The sequence below is a fragment of the Macaca thibetana genome, chromosome X (genome assembly GCF_024542745.1).
Source record: "Macaca thibetana thibetana isolate TM-01 chromosome X, ASM2454274v1, whole genome shotgun sequence".
NCBI classification, from domain to species: domain Eukaryota; kingdom Metazoa; phylum Chordata; class Mammalia; order Primates; family Cercopithecidae; genus Macaca; species Macaca thibetana.
This window is the reverse complement of record NC_065598.1, coordinates 33,026,608-33,040,112: the sequence shown is the minus strand read 5'-3', so window position 1 is coordinate 33,040,112 and position 13,505 is coordinate 33,026,608. Positions and strand designations below refer to the sequence as shown.

The 13,505-nt window shown below is 32.7% G+C and overlaps 1 protein-coding gene across 12 annotated transcripts in view; it reads left to right on the top strand.

The window, feature by feature from the left end:
* Nucleotides 1-13,505, top strand: part of DMD (dystrophin) — a 2,269,491-nt gene that overhangs the window by 122,876 nt on the left and 2,133,110 nt on the right. For 5 of the 12 annotated variants that reach the window (XM_050777148.1, XM_050777146.1, XM_050777149.1 and 2 more), the window contains exon 1: nucleotides 6,022-6,319. The exons of 2 other annotated variants lie outside the window; for them this stretch is intronic. In XM_050777148.1, coding sequence (XP_050633105.1) covers nucleotides 6,289-6,319 — 31 coding nt within the window. In that variant the 5' untranslated portion in view covers nucleotides 6,022-6,288. Of the gene's footprint in view, nucleotides 1-6,021; nucleotides 6,320-13,505 lie in introns of those variants that run through there. 5 more of the 12 variants (XM_050777147.1, XM_050777142.1, XM_050777145.1 and 2 more) reach the window with 1 other exon arrangement.

The window sequence follows — 13,505 nt, the reverse complement described above, 5'->3', positions numbered from 1 at the left end:
TGCTTTTAGCCCTACTATTATTCATAGTATTGGAAGTTTTAGCCTGTGCAAAAATGCAAGAAAAGTAGATAAAAGCATACAAATCAGGAAGGAAAAGTCATACTGTCTCTATTTGCAGTTGTTGTGATTATCTATGTAAAATCCCAGGTATTCTACAAAGTTACTCTTAGAAATGATGAGTTTGTTAAGGTGTTAGGCTACAAGATCAACTTATAAAAGTCAATTGCTAATCAATGAATATGAAGTTTCATTTATATAAGATGAATAAGTTCTAGAGATCTGCTGTACAACATTGTGTCTATATGTAACAATACAGCATTATAATGTAAAAATCTATTCATTGGATAGATCTCATATTAAATCTTCTTATCACAGTAAAATAATTATTAAAAGTTAATTGTATTTTTGTATACAAGCAGTGAACTACTGAAACCCAAAATTTTTCACATAATATCTTGCAGTCAGTCACTCCAAAACAATGAAATACTTATGAATCTAATGAAACACTTACAAGATCTATATACTACAAACTAAAAAGCTAAGGAAATAATTCAAAGACTTAAATAAACAGAGATATATACTGTATTAATGGAATTGGAGGATATAACATAGTAAATATATCGATTCCTCCAAAATTAATCTATAGTTTGAATGCAATTCCTATCAAAACATCAGTAAAACATTTTTGTCTATTTGGACATCCTCCAAATTGCTTGAATTCTATTTGTCTTATTTTTTCTGGTCCTAGTGCCTATAAACTATCCCATAAACTAACATGTTTTCCCATTGGACTTAACTAAAGAGATTTTTTAAAAACACCTAAGAAATATATGCCTTATAGTATGGGTAACATTTCAACCAATGTGGATCACTGTGGAAAAAGGAAGTAGAAATGATCCAGAATTTTTCCCTAATCAATAAATTTGTGAATTTTTATACAAGTATATTACCTAATAGGCCTGTTTCTTTTTAAATTATTTGTCCTGTGAAGCTACATTAATCATAATGCTTGGAATTATATTAAATAATCAAACAAGTTGGGAAAATAGCCTTGCACTTCCAAAGTAATATAAAATAATGTCTTTAGGTTTCCAATTATTTAAGAATTAACTCTGTGTTCACTTTTAGGTTTACCATATTCAGTTCTTTCTAATTAATACGCCATCTATTTAATAACACGAGGATGACTGGTTAATGTTGGAATATAATCATGGGCCAGTCTTTATTTTACAACGTGGATCATCTAAGTGTAGGCAAAAAAAGTAATTTAAAAAATGTGTATGAGTTCAATGTAATAAAAATTATGCTTTACATTTTGGAAAAATGTATGTCTAATTAATTCATCTGTAAACAATTGTAATGTTATTAAAATTTTTAAAATGTAATTTCAACTTTCATTTTGAAGTGAGGTACATGTTCAGGAGTTTGTTACAAGGGCATATTGTGTGATGTGGAAGTTTGGGGTACTGATGATCCAGTCACCCAGGTAGTGAGCATTGTACCCAATAGGTAGTTTTTCAGCCCACACTCCCTTCCATCCGTTCCCCCTCTAGTAGTCCCCAGTATCGATTGTTCCCATCCTTATGTCCACTGTGTATTCAATGTTTTGCTCCCATTTATAAGTGAGAACACACAATATTTTGTTTTCTGTTCCTGTGTTAATTTGCTTAGGATAATGGCCTCCAGCTGCATTCATCTTGCTGCAAAGGACATGATTGCATTCTTTTTTATGACCGTGCAGCTAACCAAGGAGGTGAAAGAACTATACAAGAACTACAAAACACTGCTGAAAGAAATCAGAGACAACACAAATAAATGCAAAAACATTTCATGTTCTTGGATTGGAAGAATAAATATTGTTAAAATGGCCATACTGCCCAAAGCAATTTACAGATTCAATGCTAATCTTATCAAACTACCAACGTCATTTTTCATTTTTCATTTTCATTAGAAAAAAATATTCCAAATTTGTATGGAGCCAAAAGAGCCCATACAACCAAAGCAATCTTAAGCTAAAATAGTGAAGCAAGAGGCATCCTACTACCTGACTTCAAACTATACTATAAGCCTACAGTAACCAAAACAGCATGGTACTGGTACAAAAACAGACCATAGACCAATGGAACAGAATGGAGAACCCAGAAATAAAGCCACACACTTATAACTGTTTTGTTGACAAAGTCAACAAAAGTACGCAATGGGGAAAGGACTTCCTATTCAACAAATGGTACTGGAAAAACTGACTGGCCATGTGCAGAAGATTGAAACTGGACCACTACTTTTCATTATATCCAAAAATCAACTGACGATGGATTAAAGGTTTAAATGTAAGACCTCATACTGTAAAAAAAATCCTAGAAGAAAACCTGGGAAGTACCCTTTTTTACATTGGTCTTGGCAAAGAATTTATGACTAAGTCCCCAAAAGCCATTGCAACAAAAACAAAAATTGACAAGTGGGACTTGACTAAGCCAAAGAGCTTCTGCAAAGCAAAAGAAACTATCAACAAAGTAAATAGACAAAGATGGGAGAAAATATTTACAAAATATGCATCTGACAAAGGCCCAGTTTCCAGAATCTATAAGAAACTTACATCTACAAACAAAAAACAAATACATTCATTAAAAATGGACAAAGTTTATGAACAGACACTTTTTTCTTTGAGACAGGATCTTGCTCTTAATCAAGGCTGAAGTGCAGTGGCACTCCATCTCTTAAAAAAATGAAAGTTTCCCTCCCCATGATAGGCCCCGGTGTGTGATGTCCCCCTGGAGGGATTGCATTGGGAGTTATACCTGATGTAAATGACGAGTTGATGGGTGCTGACGAGTTGATGGGTGCAGCACACCAACATGGCACAAGTATACATATGTAACAAACCTGCACGTTATGCACATGTACCCTAGAACTTAAAGTGTAATAATAATAAAAAAATTAAAAAAAAAAGAAAGTTTCTTAAAAAGCAAAACAGGAAAAGAACTAGTTTTGGAAACTCTGCTGTTTTCCTTTCTTTGTGCAATCACATGCATAACAGACAGTAGTGCCATTAAATTAGAAATATGAATATATCTAATCACGATACAAAGCACTGTGTAAAAAAGCTGAATATGATGAAATAAATTAAAGATAACCTAAATATTGGACATACATACTATGTTAATGAATTCAAGGAATCAATATGGTAAAAACATCAATTCTTCCAAAATTGATTCATAATTTTAATACAATTCCTATCAAAATTCTACCTGAAAGATATTCTATAGATAGATCTGTACATCTATTTGTAGATAACCTTATTCTAAAATTTATATGGTAAATTATAACCACACTCTTAGGCATTAATCTAGAGAAATGAAAAATTAAAAACTACATGATTGTTTTGCAGCTTTTTTGTAGTGGCCAAACCCTGGAAACAATGAAAATATCCCACAGTATGTGAATAGTTAAAGTAACCATAGAACATCCATGCCATGAACTACTACTCAGCAATAAAAGGAAATAAGCTCTCAATGACAACTTAAATGGATCTCAAGTACATAATGCCAAAACCCAATCTCAAAAGGTTACATTTCGAATCATTGCATTTATCTAATATTCTTAAAATGACAAAATTATAGTGATGGAGAACAAATTGATTGGTGCCAGGCTTTAGGGACGTTTAGGGAGGGTGACTGGTGTGACTATAAAGGAGTAGCATGAGGCATATCTCTGTGGTGATGAAACAGGTGTTTATTTGTTGAAGTTGAGGTTACACAAATCTGTGATGAAATAGAAATATGTATATACATATCAATGTCAGTTTCCTGGTTTTGATATTGAATTGTAGTTATTGTAGGATGTTGAATTGTAGTTATTGTAGTTAATCTTTGGAAGAAACTGGGTGAAGGGTACATGGGATCTCTGTATACTATCTCTGCAAATTCCTGTGAGTCTATGAGTATTTGAAAATAACAAGTTAAAATAAATTTTTAAAAATTCTGTGACAGTTATTAAAAATGGAAATTTGAGCAAGTTCTTTTATTATGGGTCTAATAAGACCTACGAGATATAGTTATTCTGAGGACTAAAGGAGAAAGATAAGTGATTACGGGACATAAGAAAGTACTGTGGTGACACAGTCTGAACTGGAATTCATTATGTTTGGTCTAAATTTTATTTTACATGCCTTTCGCTTTTCCAGTTATTGTAGCATATATTTCCACCTGGATTATAAAATCTTAAGGGAAGTATATGCATTCCACACAATGCAGAAATCATTACAGGTGCCAAATAAATTCTGATTATCAACTAAGGCTGAATGGCAATTAAATGTATCTGAGGGCATTCAGATCTATTAGGATTTGGTGCTTTAGATATTACCCAGGACATATCTTTGTTACATTTAGAATCACAGTTGTTTTTAGAAACATACACTTTAGGGTTTCTCAAAGTTGACCATGCATTAGAATCACCGGTAAAACACAGAGTTCTGTGTCCTAACCCCAGAATTTCTGACTTTTGAGGTCTCGTGTCAACTTGCATTTCTCGAAAGTTCCCATGTGATATTGATGTTGGCTTGGGACTGCAAATTGTATTCATGCCTTGGCCTAAACAAGGGTTTATGTTTGTAGAAAACTCACAGTACAAGATATAAAGGGGACTTATACTCTGGGCAGTATTGTACCTCATAGCATAGAGGGACACTGATGCTAACATGTAGACTTAGAGCCAAATCAGCCCCACAACAATTGTTTTCATTTTTTTCATGTTGTTTTATGAAAATTTTGCTTATATGCATATTTAGACAACCACACAGAGGAAAGGAGGTGACCTAGGGAAAAGAATGTTTTCAATTAAAATTAAGCCTTATGTTTTATCTCATACACATTTTGCTGGGGAAAATAGCCATGTTATGACAATAATATTCTAAAACGCAAAATGTATAATTAACTATTAAGGTAAACATCACAGTCTGACTCTATAATTTTTTTTTATTTTTGTCTATTACTCATTTCAGTCGCAAGCAGTTGAATGTTTGACATAGAAAAATGAGTCTGTCACTTTAACAAATGGTACAATAAAAACACTCAAACAAAAATTTTAGTAGGGATTATTATAACTATAAAAAGAATATCTTTCTTTAAAAAATGCTACCAATGTTTTCTATCAATTTGGGGCTCGCCTGTTGCATAAAAGTAATAAGGAACAAGATGAAGAAGACTTCTATTGGCAAAGAATGATTTACATGCTGAATGACATAATACAACTGCATTCACTTAATACAGAAAAAAAAGAGCCTGCATTCCGAACCATTAAATGATCATTAACTCAATGTCTAAGAAAATGGTGTTTTAAGAATTGGCAGCAGAGAAATGGAAGAAAGAATAATTTGTTAGTAAAGAAGTTTTATCATAATTCACAACTGAAATTTAGGATTTGAGAAAAATGTCTTTGCTCCATTATAAGAATATTCTTTATTTTAGCAGGAAAACATGTCCCATGAGACCTACACACACATTCTGCCTTCAGAATTCAGCTGCTGTGTTCTGCTGCTGCTTCTCTTATTCAGACTGTTGGCATCATCAATACATGACTTTTGCAATCAAAAATCTCAAGGGGAAAAAATAACTTTGGTAGGCAGTGGATACATAACAAATGCATAGATTATTCTGGGCATTTCTTTTTATTTGGTAGAGTGAAATTTTTGGTGTTGTTGAGAGGATAAAAAAGGCATTTAAAAGTCAATTTTAAATCGGGATTTTCTGCTCTGTTATAAATTCACATGAAAGTTACAGAAAATATTGTTATGGTTTTGTACTGAATAGTTTTTGTGTTTGGAAGGCTTTAAAAGCTAGTACTATGTCCACTGTGCTATTCTGGTTTGGATATTAATCAGAACACAGTTGAGCATTATTTGAATTCACAGAGCTTGCCATGCTGGAAGCACAACCTTATATGTAGTGACCATGGACAGTCCTATTATGGGAAACCAACTTGAGAGAGAAGGCGGGTCACTTGCTTGTGCGCAGGTCCTGGAATTTGAAATATCCAGGGGCCTCTACAGAATCCTGGCATCAGTTACTGTGTTGACTCACTCAGTGTTGGGATCACTCACTTTCCCCCTACGGGACTCAGATCTTAGAGGCAATTACCTTCAGAGAAAAATGAATAGGAAAAACTGAAGTGTTATTTTTTTAAAGCTGCTGAAGTTTGTTGGTTTCTCATTGTTTTTAAGCCTACTGGAGCAATAAAGTTTGAAGAACCTTTACCAGGTTTTTTTAATCGCTGCCTTGATATACACTTTTCAAAATGCTTTGGTGGGAAGAAGTAGAGGACTGTTGTAAGTACAAAGTAACTAAAAATGTATTTTACTGTGGCATAATGTTTAGTTTGTGACAAACTCACTAATTAGGTAGATTGATTTTAAATTATCACAGTAGTTTGCAAAGAAGCATAAATGTTATATATACTGCATATATATATGTATTTATTCAGGAATATATATTTTTCATTGGGAAAACTTTTCAATAGAAATTGAGTTTATAAGTTTTTCTTTGCAGAAGAATTAAACACATGATTTCTTGATTAATAAGCCACTGCAGTAATAGAATATGCAGAATGTCATTTGATTATAACAGATTATTTTGATTGCTGTGAGATAGTTTGTATATCTCAGTTATTATTTTGACTAGTTGATACTTCTGTATTTAGTAACAGTTACATAAAGGTTACTGACCTGACATATATTCTCAATTGAACTAACTACTGTATAGGAACTACATGGAGGCCTAAAAGTTAGGAGAAGTTTCTCTGACATATGGAGAAAATAAAGAATAAAATGAGTTGGGATGGAAAATTGAAGGATGTGAAAAGTATTGATAAAGATTTAATTGTAATGTTGCTTTCTCACATTTACTATTTCAAATGCTCTTTTCTATAGCATACCATGATGATTATTTCAAATAATGATGTGATCTATGCTATCAAATGATCAGATGATCTCTTGGGAAAACAACATACAAACTTGAGGAACTCCTAATTATGTTTAGTAGTAAATTATATTTAGTAGATGTTTCAAGTCTATCATGAGCTAGCTTTTCAGTTCAATTTTTTAGTTTGTCTTCCATATAGAAATGCAACTATTTTGTTTATTTTTAAGAAAGTCATGATGACTATTGAAGGATTTAAAAATGGACTGTGGCGCAACAGTAAAAATAATATATGATAAGGACTGTGTGTCCCAAAAAGATGGGAGTTTATCTCTTCCCCACCTATCTTTGACTTGTGGAATATAGTTATTCTAAAATAGATATGAGAGCGATGCCTATAATTAAGAATGAAAAAATAAGTCTCTCCAAATAAGTAATGCTCCACAACTACTAAAAAAAAAAAAAAAAAAAAAAGGCAGACGTTTTACCACTGTGAAAAATTTGTGGAAATAAGTTAACATTGTCCATGTATTGAGTCACATTAAAAGCTACCAGATTTTATAATACAACATTTAGTTACATTGTTTGCTTGCTTCATAAATTTCTTTTGGTGAGTATCATTATTGCTTTTAGATTGAAAAACTATTATATTTACTATCATTACAAAAATATGCATGGTATATATCTGTTGTTTGCAATATACACATATACACATATTTTTATTTATCATTTTTATTTCTTTGATATATGTAATATAAATACTATCAAAATCACTAGTGATTTTATATATATATATATTCTATATAATTAACCACATATACCAGTATATAGAGCAATTTTGAAAGAATATATGCAATTCTGCTGGAATGAAGCAAGGTAAACCTATCCTCTGCTTTGTCGTAGATAGTTGAAAAACTTTCAGTTCTTCGAATGTGAAGGAAGGTAATCTTTTTGGGACATGTCCTGTAGGATTTTTTCACACTGCATTTAAAAAATCATCAAGTAATGCCTATGCAACATGACAATGAGTTTGTTAAGGAAAATGGAGATATACTCAGGGCTATATTATACATTAAATTTTGTTGCTTGACAATATACTACTATTTGGATGTCTGACATTTGAATCTGGTTTGTAAATTCGCCTTAGTTTGAAAAACTTACAAAAGTACATTTTGTTTTTTAAACAGAATAGTTACTCTGTAAAAGAGATCACTGTATTGTCAAACACATTGTATTGTTTACTTTTAGAATTACTCAAATAATGCATTGTAAAGAATTATTCAAATAGTGTATGGCAAATAGATATTTCATTTGAATATATTTAAATGATGTAAGTCATCTTGAGGTCTAACAAAATCATCTTTTAGAATTTCATTTGCAGAATCTTTTAAAGACATCTTAACTATGAAAAAGAGATCGCTGATCTAAATTGATGATATACTGTTAATACAAAGTTTTGGTGTATCTTACATGGCATAACATTATGAAAAATACAACAGAGTATGTCATATAGATGTTATTCTAAACTTTAAAAAAGACTACAAAGTGTTTTATGCATAATTACATTATTTAAGGGGAAATAGGTGTTGGTTGACACTTCTAGCTAGACAGTACTGAATTGCAAATTCATCATTTGGGCAGAGATATTAATACAGCTTCCTCTTTATTCCTATAGCATTCATTTGAAATCCCTGTACTCCACGTCATTTGCTATATATGAAACAAATTGTCAAGTTTTTAACCACTTGTGTAGTTTAATAAAAGAGATTAAAATCATTGCCTTGGAAACATCAGGTGTTTTTCAAAATTCTATTTTATTATCTTTCATCAAAATTTTATCTCAAGAGTAAAACAAACTGATTTCCCAAACTTTCCTTCTCCTTCCACTTTCTATTGTAATATTTTCCTAACTTATTAAAAATGATTTATCATACTCTTTCATCAATTTATTCTTTATTTCATCACACATATGAGAAATACAATATTTTGGTATGCGTATATATGTTTATATATATGCACATTGATATGCATTCAAATCACAGGGTATTAAGTTTCCTAAGAGGGTCTAATTAGAAATTAACCTTTAAAGATAATTTTCTGTTCATTTTTCTAAATTTTCTATTTTAAACACACATCAGTTTTTAAGGAATTGACAAATGAGACTAATGTACGTTCCCTGTCTCACAACACAGAACAAACCTGGAAGAAAGGATTTATGGGGCCTGAGGTTATACAATTGGGGGTGCTATTTTAAGAAAAACATACAAAATTAGATACAGCCTTGGGAGGGGCCCCTCATGTAAGTAAGTCTTTAATAGTTTCTTGGGAAATCACCTCTGTATGAAGAGAAGTGTTGAGATTTAATCTTTTCCCAGTTACATTTTAAAATAAAATTGATGCTAGTTATATTTCTTTAGAGCATTTATTATTTCTCAAAGACAACCTTTTATTTAATGCAGATTAGAGAGTTAAAAGAATTTATAATGGTAGGAATTTGACATTTCTGCCTTTCATTCTGAAAAGATACATTGATTAAAGTGATGTCAAACTCAGTTAATGGAGGCGGTGCAGTTATTTGAAATATACAGGGTATGTAATTTGAAGGCACGCCAAATCACAATGACAAGGAATAATGATGACCTTGGTTTATTTTTATACAGTACATTCAGGTTTTGATTGGATTCAGAGAGAGGTAATGGTTTTCTTTCTCACAAAGTCCTGCTATAGTCCTAGGAGGTTTGTGTTCTGTTATCAAGGCAGTTGGTTCATATTGGAATATTTTGTTGGGAAGGTCATGAGCTGCAATATGGGAAATAAACCTTTTATTAAATGCAACCGGGTTTCATAGCAGAATTTCATGGAAGTATTTCCCTGTGTAGAGTGTGCTCAATGCAGTATACTGATCTTCAAAAAACAAACAAACCAAGCAAATAAATACTTTGTAGTCTTCACCTTTTCCCTACTTAAAACATCTATTAGTCAGACTTCCTTGGGGTTTCATGCTATAAAATATTGACACATGTTTGGAGTTCCGAAGTTTCATTTTAATACAGATATCAAAGTTAAAATGGCAACACCATGGGATAATTTATTATTTTACCAATTTTGGACGTTTTTTCTATTTATGTCACTTATAGAATTGTCCCTAAAATCCTTGCAAAATTTCAAGCTCCCTCTACTTAATCCTAAAAGTGAGTATGTCTTCCAGAGATTCTGATATCCCCTTCGAATGGGAGAGTAACTCTGCTATTTGTGAATCACTTGCATACTAAATATAGTTCCAAGATTAACAGCTAAAATGATTTTATTTTTTCATGAGACTTATAGTACAAAAAGTTTGTTTCCCTCATATATTACAGTATATTATAGCATTCAATGTGCCTTCATAAACCAGATGGCTCCTCTAGAGATTCTGAAATACTTTAACACTCAGGGCATAGCCTTTCTCTTTCCCCATTCATGATTACTTCCTTGAATATGGCCCCCCAAAAAAGACAAAAAAAAATACATTTGGCTCCAGTGTTTTAAGGGTATATAAATTTTCTCAAGCAAAATTCTGATAGGCAGCAGACAAATGAGGATGAGGAAGGGAAATGGCTCTGCTGGCTCATGCTTAAAAGTGTCCTCATATACAGGGAAACAACACACCCTGGGCCTTTCGGAGGGTAGAGGGTTGGAGGAGGGAGAGGATCAGGAAAAGCAACTAATGGGTACTAGACTTGGTACCTGGGTGGTGAAATAATCTGTACAACAAACCCCCATGACACAAGTTTATCTCTGTAACAAACCTGCACTTTTAGCCCTGAACTTAAAATTTAAAAAAAAAGAAAAAAAGTCCTCATTTCATGACTATACAACCTCTACCTCATTCCCATTAAAAACACAAGGAGCAGTACTCCTTCTTTTATAGCTCACATCTTCTATTTAGGCTGCCATTGTAAGAGATAATTTCTATTCAACTCTGAGCTCGATCTTTATTTTAATCTGATATCACTCATTCAAAATACTTGGGAATTTCAGTAGGCAACGGAACACACAAAGCAATTTTCTGGAGGCCTACAACCTCTGAAGGTGACTTTGCATAGTATATGTAATGATAGCCCTGAGAAAACCAATGTTCTTAGCAGTCTGGATTTGGTTTAGAAATCAATTTATTCCTGCTTTCCTTTATGATCTTTTGCTTTCTCCCTCAATGCCTCACTTTCACTCTGTCATTATGTGCCCCATTCCTCACTAATGGGAAGTGGGGGAGAATTAACAATTATCCTTTAATTGAAGTGGAGCTGTCATTTCCTTGCCATGCTGATAAAATGTTGTTGCTGTTGTTGTTTGTTGTTGTTCTCAAATGACTCTTTCAGACTGTTTAACTCAGTATTTTGATTACATACAATTTTAAGAAAATAGTTGTCCATAAATTAAAAATGTTAACAAATTGATGAATTGATTTTCTCATGTCAATTTTGAAATCTATATATATAGATTTTCATATATATATATATGAAAATATATCTAAGACTAGTGAATAATGTTAATAATATCTAGGTCTAGTTACAATTTGAATAAAAGAATCTGAGGAAGAGCTTTGCCTTTATTTTTGCTTATTATTCATTTTAGTTTAGTTATTTATTTTAGTAGAAAAACGTAGTTGTGTCAATGAAGAGGAGGAACATTAAAATGCATTATTAAAGCCAATGCTTATCCATGTAATAAAATGAGAATGTAGATAGCTTAATGGGTTTTGAAGAGGATTAAGATAACTTTAAAGAAACTTCAAAAAATCAGATGCTTGAATCATGATGTTTTTAGTTTATATTTAATAAATATGAAAACTCTACATGGGCATATCAACAATGAGGAATTCACATATATATCATGAAGTCTTTTGCTAATTTATTTTCAACTTTTAAATGTTTTCTCTTCACTATCATGAAAAAATTGATTTTTAAAAAAGGTCAGCCTTAGCCGAGCACAATTACCATTATAGTGTCCCATATTATTTCCAATTATGGGCAAATAAAATGGTTACCCTTTAAATGTTTTTACCCTCTTCTTGGCTTTTGTTTTGTTTTGTTTTAAAACGTTCTCCCTTCTTCCACTCTGCTTTTGGCTAAGACTGTCATAGAATCAGGACTATAAAAGGGCATAAACATCAGTAGCTTTTTTCTCATTCCTGGCACTCATCTTTATTTGCACACAACTTGTCTCTTCCTTTATCAGATTACAGTAGCAATAGTACCTTAGCTTGAGCTAAGTGCTGACTTAAAGGGCAAGGGAATCAGTACACTATTACAAGTGCGGATTTTAGCCTTGGAAGCTGTGTAAGGAAAAATTAAAGAAATAAGAAAGAAAAATTACAAAATCAGAACGACCCAAGTATTTTCATCAAAGGCAAATTGAGTAATTCCTTTTTATGTTGGTGCTTAAGAAGGATGTATTAGAAATAAATTGGTGACTAAGTGAACAAAATATTAACAAACTAGTTGAGTAAGTGAAAAAATAATAATCTGCAAAAATGATGAATCCCAATGACTCACATATTGCAAAATAGGAAGGAAAAGGGGAATTTAGACTTTAAAGAGCGTAATCAGACGCAAGCAGTGTTGGCTTGGTGGTGGTTAACTAAAAACGCTTACGGGAAGCTCAGACAGCTGGGGAATCCTGATTTAGTAGACGCTGAAGGGCAGGGCATGAGCCATGTGAACAGCTGCTGAAGAGCTAGAGGATTCCTTTGGATTAGGTGTACACACCCCACCTCTAATGGGCTGTCAGAGAGCACCAAGTTTTATCACAGAGGTTCACTTTGCTCAAGTCTATGGCTTTTGCAGTGTTTTGCCTTAAATGTCTGAAAATGGATTGGCTCTCAAATCCACAAATAAAAGTATCAAAATAAGTGACTCTAAAATTTGTATTGTGTGGTTTTGGGCAACCCCAGTTTAAAGAAGGGACTTACAGCTGATGATTTGTTATCCATTTATTGATTCATTTGTCCATGCAACAAATATACATATAGAGTGCCAATTTTCTGCCAGGTACTGTGTTATGCTCTGGAGATAGTATTCTAAGCAAGTGAACTCAAAGAGAGACTAGCATTTCAAGGAAGATGTGCTTATTAAATACACACACACAAAATACTTGCATTGGGGATAAGGGCTATACAATAAAACACACATTGTAATAAGAATGTGTAATAGGGAGGGTTAGACCAGTCTTTGATATTGGAGAAATATTTCTGAGAAAAAAACATATATTCAAAGCAAGGCAAAGAAGAATGAGGTTAGAGTATAGTTGTACAAAAGAAAAGAGGGAGCAAAAATATTCCTGACAGAGGGAGCAATGTTTCTGAATGTGGAAAATGATATGGATAAAGATCTAAAAGAACAGCTTTACTAGAGTATAGTGAGTGCAGAAAAGTGTGGAACAAGCTTGCATCTGAATGTCAGACTGGGGTCCAATGGTCCAATCATTCAGAGCCTTGAAGGTTATAGAAATTATTTTTCTCTTTTTTTTTTTTTTTTTTTTTGAGACGGAGTCTCGCTCTGTCGCCCAGGCTGGAGTGCAGTGGCAGGATCTCAGCTCACTGCAAGCTCCGCCTCCCGG